Source organism: Salvelinus namaycush, chromosome 6 (assembly GCF_016432855.1).
Source record: "Salvelinus namaycush isolate Seneca chromosome 6, SaNama_1.0, whole genome shotgun sequence".
NCBI lineage: Eukaryota > Metazoa > Chordata > Actinopteri > Salmoniformes > Salmonidae > Salvelinus > Salvelinus namaycush.
In genome coordinates this window covers 46,067,048-46,083,887 of record NC_052312.1, presented here as the reverse complement: position 1 = coordinate 46,083,887, position 16,840 = coordinate 46,067,048, and the positions used below count along the sequence as shown (strand labels likewise).

At 44.3% G+C, this 16,840-nt stretch overlaps 1 protein-coding gene across 1 annotated transcript; it reads left to right on the top strand.

The window, feature by feature from the left end:
* The first annotated feature begins 341 nt into the window (after positions 1-341).
* Positions 342-14,511, top strand: LOC120050094. The gene is made up of 3 exons (XM_038996736.1): positions 342-617; positions 9,409-10,070; positions 10,253-14,511. Exons 2-3 carry the CDS (start codon positions 9,431-9,433, stop codon positions 10,612-10,614), a joined length of 1,002 nt encoding a protein of 333 aa, XP_038852664.1. The 5' UTR covers positions 342-617; positions 9,409-9,430; the 3' UTR covers positions 10,615-14,511.
* Positions 14,512-16,840: the final 2,329 nt, after the last annotated feature.

Here is a 16,840-nt window from a genome sequence, read left to right as displayed (position 1 = left end):
AGCGAACATCTCTGCCTTTTCCACTTGTCCAATAGTTCCTTGTCCACAATGTATGAAGTCAGAACGTGCAAGTGCGGCGCGCGCCCGATGCCATTTGTGAAACTATGACAAATAGGTTATGCATTTACACGTATTTACAATGTAATGATGACAGTTCAAAACAGTCCTAAAATGCAACGGAAAGACAGGTCCGATAATATTATTTCTGACCGTGACACCGTGACAACGGACCTGGGCTCTCGTGACACATTAACGGCAAACGGGAATGCGCATGTGATAAAGCAGTTGAGTTTGTTATTGCGCGCCCACTATCTGAAACGAAGGGCACGAGCGAAAACGACACGCAAGAGGACTGGGGCGGCGCAGAATCGAATGAACTCAGGATCTTGAAAGTTGTGGTTATTTCCAACCCTACCGAGTTCGTTTATAACGGACGGTTCGATGAATGCTCGAATCTATTAAAGAGGTTAATTCACAGAAAGAAGACCGTGGAAGTTGGGCAGATTTTCAACTGCTATGAGGATTCTCAAATTCTTCATGGGGTACAGTTGCAGAATGCTATGAACGCTTCCTGCTGTGTGACGTTGGCTTTGTTTGAAGACGCTGCATGAAACTGGGTATGTTGAAATGACAGATGCTGAGCTATTTAACCATTTAATTATTTGCCTAATATAAGTTATTTGGCATGAAGTAGTAGAGCATATTAACAAAGGTCTGTTTCTGATCAAAATGGACCTGTATTTGTGTTTTTATTTAACCTTTATTTAAGACGCTTTTTCTGTGAGAGCTTCCCATGTCTGGAATACACTGCCATCAGACACACACAACTGCACCACATATCACACTTTCACAAAATGCTTGAAGACATGGCTAAAGGTCAAACAGATTTGTGAACATGGTCCCTAGCTGGGTGTTGCCGCTTTCCATGTCTGTTGTCTGTAACTTGTGAGGTGTGGAAACACTTTGTTGCTTTTATGAATTTTGTCTTGCTGCTTTTTGTTCTATGTTGCTCTGTCTGTATGCTACGTCTTGCTTGTCCTGTGTTGCTATATCTGTATGCTATGTCTTGTTCTATGTTGCTATTGTCTATATTGTAATTGTTTTTAATAACCTGCCCAGGGACTGCGGTTGAAAATTAGCCGGCTGGCTAAAACCGGCACTTTTACTGAAACGTTGATTAATGTGCACTGTCCCTGTAAAAATAAACTCAAACTCAAACTGCCACATATCACAACATGGACAGGCTACACTCTTGGTTGTGTTGTTGAACTGTCCTAAGCTTAAAACGTTTATGTGAACTGTAGTGTCTTAGCTCTTATTACTTATTTATATAATAAGAAAGACTCAGAATACAAGAAATTGAACTGGAGCTACACATTTACTAAAACGAGTTAGTACCAGAATAACATAGAACAACACTGCGCATGACCAAGGGTGCTCCATTCTTAAAGGGGACATCAGTAATTAACAGAACATAACATTCCTTCTCTTATACAATCAGTTACTTTTACCAAACCACAACTGAAACATTTCCCAGAACTTGTTGTAGTTATTTTGAGTCTTTTGATTTGAACTTGAACAGTTTGTTTGTTTGTTTATAAGTCCAGTCTGTCTGGTGGACGGTGCCTTCGTTCTGGGTAGCACCTAGGATTGTCTGGAGGCTCCTGAACATCCTTAGTGTGTGCTTGTTCCATTATAGCTTCTGCTATAGCAGCACCTTCATCAACACGTTCCCTTTCAGCCTGGGGTCTCTTTACTGCCCCACCGTCCTCTACAGTTCCTTGTGTGTCACTCTCAGGAGCTTCTCTCTCGATTGTTGTGCTGTTTTCCGTGGAATGCATTTGGTTAATGTGACGCCGCCACATTATGTCTGGGGTCACTTGAACCTGGTAAGTTCTGGGTCCTGTTTGTGTATGTACGGTCCCTCTTGTCCATTTCCCTCCCCTTCTGTAGTCTTGCACCATCACTTCCTGTCCTGTTTGGAGATGGCGCTCCCGGCCACCGGAGAGCATCTTGGCTTGTTTGTTCAGCACTTCATTACACCTGTTAGGCTTCATGATGTCCAGCCGTGTGCGGAGAGGCCTCCCGAACATCAGTGCGGCTGGGCTTTCATTTGTCGTGGCATGTGGGGTGTTTCGGTAGGAGACCAGGAACTTGGCCAGTTTTGTTTGCAAAGTCCCTTCGTCTCGTTTTGCTGCACGGAGTCCTTGCTTTAGGGTTTGCACAAAGCATTCTGCCAGCCCATTGGTAGCAGGGTGGTACGGAGCTGAGGTTGAGTGTTTGATTCCATTTACTGACATGAATCTTGTAAACTCGTCACTTACAAAAGCTTGCGCGTTGTCACTTACTAACTGCAGCGGCAATCCGAAGCGTGCAAACGCTGTTCTGAGACACTCTATCGTCTGAGCTGAGGTGGAGGAGTCAGTGCAAAACACCTCTGGCCATTTGGAATGGGCATCAACTATAACCAGAAACATGTGCTTTTCAAAGGGACCAGTGTAGTCCACATGAATTCTCTGCCATGGCTCTGTGGGCCATTCCCATGGGTGGACTGGGACAGGAGCAGGCATGTGAAGGGTTCCCAAACATCCGCTACAGTTCTTCGCCATGTTTTCTATCTGTTGATCCAGACCTGGCCACCAGAAGTGGCTCCTTGCGAGCAGCTTCATTTTGCCAATTCCAACATGACCTTCATGTAGTTGCTGCAAAACCTGATGTTGGCATTTCTGGGGTATCATGACTCTCATTCCCCACATCAAACATCCTTGGTACGTTGTAATTTCATTTCTCCGCTGGAAATACGGAGTCAGCTCCTTTCTGCCTGTAGCTGGCCATCCTGACATGGTGTAGGTGTACACTTTTGACAAGGTCACATCTTTCCTTGTCTCCTGTTTGATAACTGTGCTTGTGACCGGTAGTGCCTCGAGCTGAGCGGTATGGAAAATTTCCACTGCATCCATACTCCTTTGTCTTTCTCTTGTACACGGCAGTCTGTATAATCCATCTGCATTTGTGTGGAGGGACGACGACTTAAACTCAATGTCATACATATGACTGGCAAGGAACAAGGCATATCGCTGTAACCTGGCTGCTGTCATTCCCGGAATGCCTTTCTTTGGACTGAAAATGGAAAGCAACGGCTGGTGATCCGTAACCAGTGTGAAACGCTTGCCATATAGGTATGCGTGGAATTTCTTGACGCCCCACACTAGCGCCAGTGCTTCTTTGTCGATTTGTGAGTCGTTTTTCTCTGCATCATTCAATGTTCGTGACGCAAATGCAACTGGCCTCTCTGACCCATCTTTCAGTGTGTGTGAAAAGACGGCCCCTAAGCCATAAGGGGATGCATCACAAGCCAACTTCACTGGCAGTTCAGGGTCGTAATGCATCAGGACCTGTTCAAATGTGATGAGCCGATTTGCCTCAATAAACGCATTTTCACACTGTTCTGTCCACTGCCATGTCCTATTCTTTTCCAGGAGCTGATTTAGAGGCTGGAGTACTGCTGAAAGGTTTGGGAGGAATCTTCTGTAGTATGATCAGTCCCGTGAAAGATCTCACTTCTGTGATATTTTGTGGTCGTGGTGCCTGTACCACTGCATCGATTTCGACCTGTGTTTTGTGCAATCCATTGCGGTCGATTTCATGTCCACAGAAGACAATCTTGTCTTTGAAGAACTCACACTTCTGTAAGTTTGCCTGTAGACCATACTCTTTCAGTCTTTTCAGGACCTCTTCCAGGTTAGCCAGGTGCTCTTTGTCGGTGCGTCCTGTTATGATTATGTCATCCAGGATACACTGGGTTCCTGGGATTCCTTGCAAAATCTGGTCAATAGTTCATTGCCAAATGGCTGGGGCTGATGCAATGCCAAAAACCAGGCGTTTATACCTGTATAGACCTTTGTGTGTGTTTATTGTCAGGTACTGTTTGGAGCTCTCTTCAACCGGTAGCTGCAGGTAAGCCTGTTTCAGATCGATTTTACTGAAATGTTTTCCACCAGCTAGTGCAGCAAAGATGTCATCCAGACGTGGCAGGGGGTATTGCTCCACATGCAACAGTGAATTCACAGTTACCTTGAAGTCCCCACACATTCTAACAGACCTGTCTTTCTTTACATCAGGAACTATGGGTGTGGCACATTCGCTTCTGTCCACTTTCGTCAGGATCTCTGTATCCTGCAAGTGATCGATTTCCGCTTCCACCTTTGGTCTCAGGGAGTATGGAACAGATCTGGCTTTGCAAAATTTTGGGGTTGCGTCATCTCTCAGTACAAGTTTTGCTGTGAAGCCTTTTACTGTTCCCATCTGATCACTGAACACTGTTGTATTTCTTCCACAAGTGTTCCAGTGTTTGGTCTGTGTCTTTCTCTTTGGACTGGAACGTGTGGAGCATTTTCAAGTCACACCAGTTCAGCTTTATTTTTGAAAGCCATTCCCTGCCAAATAATGGGGGGCCAGTTCCAGGCACGACATACAGCTGTAACTGCTGTTTTGCTCCCCATAACTCACTCTGACCTGCAACGCCCCCATTGGCCTCAATCTCTCTCCTGAGTAGGTCTTCAGCAACACATTTGTGTTCTTCAGCTTGATAGCCTTGAAGTGCTCATTGTAGACAGTAGTGGAAATTATAGACACTGCAGATCCTGTGTCCAGCTCCATTTTGAGGGGTTTGCCTTTGATTTCTGGTGTCACCAATATTATGCTACTGCTGGGAGAAGTCACTGTGTTTAACTCCATTGTACCAATTAATCGTTCATCTGAATTGCTGCCACTGTTCTCTGCTAGTGCATTCAGACCCTTTAATTTTCTCAGTTTTCCTGTTGTGACTGAATTTTGCTATGCATGCTCTTTGAATGTGCCCCGTTCTACTGCATTTGTGACAAATTTCGTCTTTGAAACGGCAGTCCTCTGCTCTGTGAACTTCTGTCACACCTGTTGCATTTTTTGGCCACACGTGGGCGCTGTCGGCTGCGTGAACTTGTGCAGGGAAGTTTGTGATAGGTCAGTATTTCTTTTACTTTGCAACTCAAATGCATCTTTAGTCGCGATTTCCATAGCCACAGCAATTTCAACAGCCTTTGCAAACGTGAGATCTGATTCTGTGAGCAAACGTTTTTGAATGTGTTCATGTTTCAGTCCACAAACAAATCTATCCCTTAACCTCTCTAGGGTATGTGGGACGGTAGCGTCTCACCTCGTCAACAGCCAGTGAAACACTCATAGGACTTCATGTTACACAATACATGTATGTTTTGTTAGGTAAAGTTCATATTTATATCCCAAAATCTCAGTTTACATTGGCGCGTTATGTTCAGTAGTTCCAAAACATCCGGTGATTTTGCAGAGAGCCACATGAATTTACAGAAATAGTCATCATAAATGTTGATCAAAATACAAGTGTTACACATTGAATTTTAGATACACTTCTCCTTAATGCAACCGCTGTGTCAGATTTAAAAAAAACTTTACGGAAAAAGCAAACCATGCAATAATCTGAGTATGGCGCTAAGACGACAAATCAACCCAAAGAGATATCCGCCATGTTGGAGTCAACATAAATCAGAAATAGCATTATAAATATTCACTTACCTTTGATCTTCATCAGAATGCACTCCCAGGAATCACAGTTCCATAATAAATGTTTGTTTTGTTCGATAATGTCCATAATTTATGTCCAAATTCCTCCTTGTTCGCGCGTTCAGTACACAATCTAAACTCACGACGCGCGTGCAAGTCCAGCGGAAAGTACGGACGAAAAGTCCAAAAAGTTCCGTTAGTCTGTAGAAACATGTCAAACGATGTATAGAATCAATCTTTAGGATGTTTTTAACATAAATCTTCAATAATGTTCCAACCGGAGAATTCCTTTGTCTTCAGAAATGTGATGGAACGCAGCTAACTCTCACATGAACGCACGTGTATGGTCAGCTCGTGGCACTCTGGGAGAGACCTAACTCAATCTCCTCTCATTCGCCTCCACCTCACAGTAGAAGCATCAAACAAGGTTCTATAGACTGTTGACATCTAGTGGAAGCCTTAGGAAGTGCAACATGACCCCATTTCCACTATCTTGGATAAGCGAGAGTTGAAAACCTACAAACCTCAGATTTCCCACTTCCTGGTTGGATTTTTTCTCAGGTTTTTGCCTGCCATATGAGTTCTGTTATACACAGACATCATTCAAACAGTTTTAGAAACTTCAGAGTGTTTTCTATCCAAATCTACTAATAATATGCATATCCTGGGATCTGGGCCTGAGTAGTAAGCAGTTTACTCTGGGCCCATTTTTCATCCGGACATGAAAATACTGCCCCCTACCCCAAAGAAGTTAATGGGTCATTTAGGTTCTCTCCAAACTGGCAATGTTCAGACAGTTTCTTCAACTCTGCTACATATGTACTAACACCCTCCCCCTCATTCTGATCTCTCTTGTGGAAACAAAAACGTTCCGCGATGAGGAGTGGTTTAGGTTATAGGTGATTTTGCAATATCTCCACAATCTCTGTGAATGTTTTATTGGAGGGCTTCAGAGAGGCAGTCAGATCTCTTAGCAAACTGTATGTTTTTGGGCCAATTAAACTCAACAGCGCTGGTACTCTCTTGTAATCAGCAATGTCGTTTGCAATGAAGTACTGTTCCAGTCGTTCAATGTAAGTTGCCCAGTCTTCTTGCGTGTCATCAAACATCTATTTTCCCGATGCCATTCTCTTTACCTCCGGCTTCACGGGTCTTTGATCTGCCGCCTCGTTCTCGTCAGCTCTCCCCTCGTCGTCACTGCTTGCTAGCTGTTGTGCTACAGAGTCAAAATCGTCCTCTCTTCCTACGAGCTCCATCTGCATTCGTGATGCACACTGCAGTTAATCATCCTCGTCACCATTGTAGTGTCTTAGCTCTTATTACTTATTTATATAATAAGAAAGACTCTGAATACAAGAAATTGAACTGGAGCTTCCCTTCACAAAATGTATATAATTTTGTTGCTTTTTTGAGGTCTAATATGGTCCAAGGCAGGGCTGTGCACAGACCTTTTGGGGGGCATGTGCTAAAAAAAAAGGGTCACCCCCAAAAAAGGTTTCCCACAACCGCAGTCAGACCGTTTGAGCAATTATTACAAGAAAAAGTGGAAAGCAGCTATACAACCAAATGAGTCTGTATCTGTAGACTACTATCTACACCCTCTAACCAAATGAGTCTGTATCTGTAGACTACTATCTACACCCTCTAGCCAAATTAGTCTGTATCTGTAGACTACTATCTACACTAGAGGTTGACCGATTATGATTTTTCAATGCCGATACCGATTATTGGAGACCAAAAAAAGCCGATACCGATTAATCGGCCGATTTAAAAAAAAAAATAAAAAAAATATATATATATATATATATATATATATATATATATATATATATATATATGAAAAATAAATAAGAAGAAAAAAAAAGATTTGTAATAATGACAATTACAACAATACTGAATGAACACTTATTTTAACTTAATATAATACATCAATAAAATCAATTTAGCCTCAAATAATGAAACATGTTCAATTTGGCTTTAATAATGCAAAAACAAAGTGTTGGAGAAGAAAGTAAAAGTGCAATATGTACCATGTAAGAAAGCTAACGTTTAAGTTCCTTGCTCAACATGAGAACATACAAAAGCTGGTGGTTTCTTTTAACACGAGTCTTCAATTTTCCCAGGTAAGAAGTTTTAGGTTGTAGTTATTATAGGAATTATAAGACTATTTCTCTCTATATGATTTGTATTTCATATACCTTTGACTATTGGATGTTCTTATAGGCACTTTAGTATTGCCAGTGTAACAGTATAGCTTCCGTCCCTCTCCTTGCTCCTACCTGGGCTCGAACCAGGAACACATCGACAACAGCCACCCTCAAAGCAGAGCACGGGGAACAACTACTCCAAGTCTCAGAGCGAGTGACGTTTGAAACGCTATTAGCGCGCACCCCGCTAACTAGCTAGCCATTTCACATCGGTTACACCAGCCTAATCTCGGGAGTTGAGAGGCTTGAAGTCATAAACAGCGCAATTCTTGAAGCATTGCGAAGAGCTGCTGGCAAAACGCACAAATGCTGTTTGAGTGAATGCTTACGAGCTTGCTGGTGCCTACCATCGCTCAGTCAGACTGCCCTATCAAATCATGGACTTAATTATAACATAATAACACACAGAAATACGAGCCTTAGGTCATTAATATGGTCGAATCCAGAAACTATCATCTCGAAAACAAAACATTTATTCTTTCAGTGAAATACGGAACCGTTCCGTATTTTATCTAACGGGTGGCATCCATAAGTCTAAATATTCCTGTTACATTGCACAACCTTCAATGTTATGTCATAATTACGTAAAATTCTGGCAAATTAGTTCGCAATGAGCCAGGCGGCCCAAACTGTTGCATATGCCCTGACTCTGCGTGCAATGAACGCAAGAGAAGTGACACAATTTCACCTGGTTAATATTGCCTGCTAACCTGGATTTCTTTTAGCAAAATATGAAGGTTTAAAAATATGTACTTCTGTGTATTGATTTTAAGGAAGGCATTGATGTTTATGGTTAGGCACACGTTGGAGCAACGACAGTCCTTTTTCGCGAATGCCACCGCATCGATTATATGCAACGCAGGACACGCTAGATATAACTACACATGGTTGATGATATTAGTAGTTTAGTGATTACGATTGATTGTTTTTTATAAGATAAGTTTAATGCTAGCTAGCAACTTACCTTGGCATAACAGGCAGGCTCCTCGTGGAGTGCAATGTAAGGCAGGTGGTTAGAGCGTTGGACTAGTTAACCGTAAGGTTGCAAAATTGAATCCCTGAGCTGACAAGGTAAAAATCTGTCGTTCTGCCCCTGAACAAGGCAGTTAACCCACCGTTCCTAGGCCGTCATTGAAAATAAGAATGTTTTCTTAACTGACTTGCCTAGTTAAATAAAGGTGGGAAAAATAAATTAATCGGCCCTAATTAATCGGCCATTCCGATTAATCGGTCGACCTCTAATCTGCACCCTTTAACCAAATGAGTCTGTATCTGTAGACTACTATCTACACCCTCTAACCAAATGAGTCAAGCCTGATCCCCATAAGCTGGATCCCACAACCTTACATGTGTGTCTGGGTGCACATGACTGTGTACGTAGGGTATACATTCATTTCATTTGAGGTATATTGGTTATGCCTCAAGTGAATTTCAGATTTTTTTGTATTGCTCATATTTCCTGGCCTGGTCCCAGATCTGTTTGTGGTCTTGCCAACACCTGTCATCGTCAAGCCAAACGTGACAGAGTTGGCATGATGGCACAGACTGGCACTCAAGCAGTTTTCTCCCTCTGTAACTTATCTTCCAATCCTGCTCTAATTCTTTCCCCTTTTCCTTCCCCCAGTAACTCCCACTCTGGCTCAGACATGGCTGTGATAGTGAGAGAGGGGCGGTTCATAGCCCAGAGGATCACCAGAAGCATCACCTACTACTACACCAGCCGGACACCAGGGGGCGATAGCCCATCCCCCTCTCCTCCCACCATCTCCCCCACCTCCTCCCATCTAGACACTCCTCTTCCCTCCCCCTCGTACTCCCTCTCCACCCCCTTTCTCCCAGACTTGCCCACTCACCACGACGTTTCCTCAATTCTCACCCCTTCCGCTTTGGATGTACCACCCCTCTCTCCATCCTCGCCCTCCTCCCACCGTCCCCTCCTCCTCCTTTTCCCGTGGCTTGGCGCGCGACCAGGGGCCATGGGGAAGTACCGGGACATCTACCTGGAACGCGGCCTGGACATCCTATCTGTGGAGAGCACTGTGTGGCACTTCCTGTGGCCTCGCTGGGGCCTGGAGTATGCAGCCGAGGTCCTGGAGCTCCTTGATGACCCGCGTTTCAAAGGGCGCCCCCTTCTGGTCCACGCCTTCTCCATCGGCGGGTACACTTTCTGCCAGCTTCTCAGCCAGATGGTCAGGGAGCCACACAAGTACCCAGGCCTGGCCCAACGGGTCATAGGACATGTCTATGACAGCCTGGTGATCGGGTCGCTGGAGCATATGGCTACAGGTGAGAGAGAGGGGAAGGAAAGGAGGTAGGATTGTCGGTTTGGATTATTACTCTGAGAAAGGAGAGGGATCTGTTACTGAGACGGTGTGTGTGTGTGGATGTGACAGAGAAAATAATTTGAAATGTAATTAACCTTGACCGCTAAATAAAATAATCTGTGTGTGTCTATGTGTGTGCCTCAGGCCTGGGCAAGACCCTGTTCCCTCGTATCGAGCCCCTGGTGCGATACACCGCTCTGCTCTACTTCTGGCTCTTCAAGTCCCAGACGGTGCACTACTACGACAACTCAGTCCAGGTCTTCTACAACAGCCCCGTCACTGCCCCGGCGCTCTTCTTCTTCTGCGAGAACGACGCGATGTGCGACCCCGTCACCATGGAGGCGGTCCTCGACTTCTGGAGGAAGCGGGGCGTTGCTGTGGAAACCAGGAAGTGGAAGGAGTCTGTGCACGCTGCTCATCTACGCTGTCACCGAGAGGAGTACCTCTCAACACTGGAGACATTTTTTCACTTGCTCAACATCGCCCCCCTCAGGGCTAAGATGTGAATGGCTCATGTGCTAATCACAGTGAGGGGTTTGATAATTCAATAAATCCTGCATACTCATGCTCCAACACAAATGTTATAACAGATGTTATAACAATATTATAACAGTGTAGTCATGTAGCATGTAAACTTTTATCCATAGAAACTTGGTTGACACATACCCAGCATATGGGTCACGAGGGAATCTAACCCACAACACACAAGTTTTACTTCCCTGTTGCTATAATAACAACATATCCAATCCTAACTCCTAGCATGTGTTTTGACTTTACTATGTTAAGGTCGGTGTGCCTTGGGTGTTTGGGAAATCCTGACCTAGACTTCAGGCTACAGGAATAGTATTTTGTATATTTTTCCCAAACGATAGAAAATTAACTAATGGGTCAAATAGTATCAGAATAAAATAGACTGTTAGATGTATGTAGTTCTGTCCTTGAGCTGTTCTTGTCTATGTTGTGTATTATGTCATGTTTCATGTTCTGTGTGGACCCCAGGAAGGGGGATGAGACCTCTTCAGAGGACTACCACTACAATGGAGGCTACAAGACCTCTTCAGAGGACTACCACCAGCCCCTACGATGGAGGGTATGAGACCTCTTCAGAGGACCACCACCAGCCCCTACGATGGAGGGTATGAGACCTCTTCAGAGGACCACCACCAGCCCCTACGATGGAGGGTATGAGACCTCTTCCTAGGACCACCACCAGCCCCTACGATGGCGGGTATGAGACCTCTTCAGAGGACCACCACCAGCCCCTACGATGGAGGGTATGAGACCTCTTCCTAGGACCACCACCAGCCCCTACGATGGAGGGTATGAGACCTCTTCAGAGGACCACCACCAGCCCCTACGATGGAGGGTATGAGACCTCTTCAGAGGACCACCACCAGCCCCTACGATGGAGGGTATGAGACCTCTTCAGAGGACCACCACCAGCCCCTACGATGGAGGGTATGAGACCTCTTCAGAGGACTACCACCAGCCCCTACGATGGAGGGTATGAGACCTCTTCAGAGGACCACCACCAGCCCCTACGATGGAGGGTATGAGACCTCTTCAGAGGACCACCACCAGCCCCTACGATGGAGGGTATGAGACCTCTTCAGAGGACCACCACCAGCCCCTACGATGGAGGGTATGAGACCTCTTCAGAGGACCACCACCAGCCCCTACGATGGAGGGTATGAGACCTCTTCAGAGGACCACCACCAGCCCCTACGATGGAGGGTATGAGACCTCTTCAGAGGACCACCACCAGCCCCTACGATGGAGGGTATGAGACCTCTTCAGAGGACCACCACCAGCCCCTACGATGGAGGGTATGAGACCTCTTCAGAGGACCACCACCAGCCCCTACGATGGAGGGTATGAGACCTCTTCAGAGGACTACCACCAGCCCCTACGATGGAGGGTATGAGACCTCTGGACGTCTTCATGCTTATCAACTCTATGAGCATCAGGCCAAAAGGATTCTGCACGGATGTTGTCTTATGCGTTTCTAGAATCTGTTGTAATTATTTGTTATAACTGGACACCAATGTTTCGTAGCAGGCTTATGGGAACAAGGAGCGTGCTAGCCAGGTACTGGTGGAAGAGAAGATCCGGAGAAGAAGTGGTGGATTGGCCACACCCTCCGAACGCCCCCTTTCCAACATCACCAGGCAAGCTGTATCCTGGAACCCACAAGGGAAAAGAGCATACTGAATTAACACCTGGAGGTGAGAGATGAAGGAAGATACAAGGAAAACCAGCATGAGGTGGAACCACAGGAGGTTGGTGGCACCTTAATTGTGGAGGACGGGCTCGTGGTAATGGCTGGAGCGGAATCAGTGGAATGGTATCAAATACATCAAACACGTGGTTTGATGACATTCCATACAGCCATTATTATAGGCCGTTCTCCCTCAGCAGCCTCCACTGTACTGGGGAATGAGAAGAATAATACTGGCCAGAACAGTGATGGAGAGCAGCCTCCACTGTACTGTGGAATGAGAAGAATAATACTGGCCAGAACAGTGTGATGGAGAGCAGCCTCCACTGTACTGTGGAATGAGAAGAAGAATGCTGCCCAGAACAGAGTGATGGAGAGCAGCCTCCACTGTACTGTGGAATGAGAAGAAGAATACTGCCCAGAACAGAGTGATGGAGAGCAGTTATCAGTGGCCTGTGCTCCCAAAGGAGCGATGGGCCTAAGCAATTAAATTAATGTTATGAGAAGTTTTACCTCTGCTATTCATTTCAGTTTCCCTTTAAATGTTACTATCTATACCAGAACTTCCCAACTCTCTCCTCAAGAGACCCCAACCCCCAGACGTTTCACATTTTTGTATTAACCCTAAACAGGCACACTTGATTCAATTAGTCAAAGGCTTGATGATTAGTTGACTAATTGTAGTTGACTTCATCACACATCATCGTGGGTGCAAGTAATTATCAGCTAGAACAGAACCAGCAGTAGTCTGGAACTCCATAGGATAAGATATAAACAGCCCTGGTCTATACAGCACGTGTTAGTTTAATCCACAAAATACTAAGTGCATTACCAGCCACCACAGCTGGATGAGGAAGTAAAGGGTTAACTTATGGTTAAGTATCTTGGCCAAGGGTACACTCTGAACTACCATCCCCATGTGGTCAAGCGTCGAGCTCTTGGCTGCAGACACCCCAGTTGGCATGGGTTTACAGTTGAGGAACGACCTGTGCCTAACCCCTGGCACAAAGAATCACACACTTATGCGTGCCCACACTCTCTCGCTCACGTAGCAAATAAGAGAAGGATAGGCTGAAAGGACTGTGCAAACAGGAGAGGTGAATAAAGATCAATGGGGTAAATAGTTAGACTGTTAGATGCATGAACACTAGATGGGGCCTGCTCTCTCTGCTGTCTCCTGAAGTCCACGATCAGCCCCTTCAGTTTGTTGACTTTGAGGGTGAGGGTATTTTCCTGGCACCACTCCACCAGGGCCCTCACCTCCCTGTAGGCGGTCTCGTTGGTGATCAGGCCTACCACTGTTGTGTCGTCTTGATTGAGTTGGAGACGTGCATGGCCACGCAGTCATGGGTGATCAGGGAGTACAGGAGGGGGCTGTGGTTTATGCTGATATACCCAGTTCCTCTGCCAAAATGAAAGCAAATAGACAGGTTAAGAAATTAGAGAAGTATTAGGAAATTAAATTAAAACTTTAGTTCCTACAGTATCAAATACATCTAATCCAATCTAGTGTCTAATTCAAAGGTCAGTTAAGAATAGTGTGTGCGTGTGTTTAACCTACACTTCAATAACTTTCCAGCATGTGCCTCACATTGTGCTCGCTACACCACCATAAAATACTCAGAGCTGCGTGTTTGTATTGTTCCCATCGTTGCAGCAAGGATTGGAGCATCGATTTGTTCCCTTGTTGTTTGTCAGAGATAAATTAGACATTTAAATAAATGTGAAATTCAACCTTAAGGTTCAAGGTTTTTCTGTGTAGCTAACCAAGTTCAGCAACTGGGGTTGATACGTGGTTAGTGGGCATCTTGTGTATTTACATCTGTAATCAAAGTTCCTTGACCTCACACATGTGTGTGCTGCCTTCGACGAATTACCGTAGTCCTATCAAAGATGGTGGATAAATGAAGAGTTTACTCAGGCCGTTTACCATTGGAGGCAAAAAAGTCAGTAACGGTCTACTTAACCTGTTGTGTCTTGCATAGACATCAATGCAATAGGAGCTGGTTCTGGTCTACTTAACGTTAGTTAATTGACTTTCATAGACGGATGGGTTGTTTAGCAACAAAACTGATGTAGCAAATGTTGATAAAACAAGTTTACTGGAGAACTGAGACGAAGTAGAGACTCTGGACAGGGTGGATTAGGTTTAATTAAAAGCAATTTATTCAGAGGTAAAAATATCTGAAATAGCGTGCACGGACCCTTTCATCAAGCTCAAATGGAACTCTCTGAAAAAAGCCCAGATAACAGAGTGCATATACATTTTATACAGTACAGAAAGTAGGTTGAGTCTGGAAGTTCTGGTCCTCTGGTTGGTTCTGATGAGTTGGGCGAGGTCTCCTTCAGGCCAGTATCACTGTCCCATTGGCTCTGAGTAGAGTTCTTTGTCTTCAGAAATGTTCAGCTAAAACAGGAGATTAGGTGTGTGCGTAGATGTTCCTATTTTGACATTTCTGTGTGTCTCTGTAAAATGTTCAGACTGAAGAGGAGTTTTTGTGTGTGCGTAGATGTTCCTGTCTTATCTGTGTTTATGAAAGGTTTACGTCAGCCCTCTGTCCTTGGGTATGTGTGTGTCTCAGTTTCTCGTGATATGCAGTACCAGGCACCACTTTTCTTATCAGTCTTTATGAAAAAGGCCTGTGTCAGCCATCTGTCTCTGGGTGTGTGTGGGTTTCCGTATCTGCTATGAGTTTGTGAGTAACCCTGTTTGGAAAGAAGTTAGTTATAACAATGTATTAGCAAATATGCTTGTGTTATAATAAATGATATTTATTACACAAAACATGCTGGGTTGGCTTAGAATCAAAGGATTGTTGATATCATTTAAACGATATTTCCCCTACACATTTTTATTGAAATAAATAAATGTGCACAATGAGCACTTGTTGTCTCTCAAATACATCCTTACAGTTTCGGTTAGCTAGCTAGTGAATTTTAGTCATTATTCGCATAGACGTGACGAGTCAAAACAAGACATGGTATCGATAACAGTATGTACAATGAGCTGAAACAAGTCACCTACGATTCCCCACATGGCAGCTTGTTGCTAGCTATATGACCTTCCAGAATCATAACAACACACGGACATCTGCCCCATCGATGAGAACGCCTCGTTTCTGTGATGTTTATGAACCAGAAAAAACAGCAAGTGGGGTGTCTCGCCTCTTCTTCCGTCTCTGGTCCTATTTCGGTTGTCAAAAGTTACCACAGCCACAAAGTTTATGACTATCATAAAAATCCATGAACACCCAAAATAATTTTTTTTTGTCTTAATTTGAAGTTAGGCATAAGGTTAGGTTTAGAATGAGTTTTTAAGAATATAAATTGTTGAAATAGGTGGGATTTAGCCATAACTATGACTTTGTGGCAACTAGATTTAGCAGATGCTCTTATGCAGAGTGATTTACAGGAGCAATTACGGCTAAGTGCCTTGCTCAAGTGCACATACAGATTTTTCACCTAGTCGGCTGGGGGATTCAAATCAGCACGATTAGGTTACTGGCCCAAAGCTCTTAACCGCTAGGCTCCCGAGTGGCGCAGCGATTTAAGTCTCAGTGCGTGAGGCGTCACTACAGACACCCTGGTTCGAATCCAGGCAGAATAATAACCGGCCGTGATTGGGAGTCCCTTTTAATAGTGAAAAACGTGACATGGTAGACCATGCAATTTGGTACAAAAATTCCTCAGGTGATATGGATGTGCATTATTTCAAACTTAATCAGGAAGTGAGTTATTGTGAAAATTCTAAATGGCTGCCATAATAGCTGCTATTTGACCATAAAACAGTTATACGGCAGATAAAAGCATGCAATTTGGTACAAACATTCCTCAGATGACATTAAAACGTCATAGAAGCTTTGCTCATTGCAAACTTAACCAGGAAGGACTGCCAATGTACTGTAGATGCTAATTAATCCATAGTCATGTTTAAAATGTGAAATTCTCATAAAAGTGAAATTCTCATAAAATAACATGAAATTGAGTCATAATACATCAAATGTATTCTGTAAATTATGATTAGTGGTGAAAATAAAAGACTTAGGAACCTGGCCAACATGTACCAGTATAATGGCATAATGCTGTGCATGATAATCCAGCATCCTGGCATTAACACTTCTGAGAACAGAAGAGCTCACTTTTGCAGCCACACCTCAGGAGTTCTCTGTAAGCTTTGGCAGCCTCTGGTAAGTGTCCACAAAGGTGTCCAGGAATCAACTTTTTAGCCCAGCCAAAGATCCAAATCAAACTTTCTGGTGAAGGTGCCAATTGGATGGTTTTCAGACTTGTTGACCGAATGCTAATTTGGTACACTGCTCTGTTTGAATGTTGCAGCAGTGCAGCCTGTGTTGAGGGGATGTTCTCCATTGAGAATGACTTCTTAGAAAATAGTTGCTGGTTGTCTTGTCATAGAGAACACAGGTGTCTCTCTCAATCAATGTGAATGTGGACGATTCCAGATCCAGGGGTTGAAATGGTTTTGCTGACATGTAAATGAAGGCTTCAGTCACCTC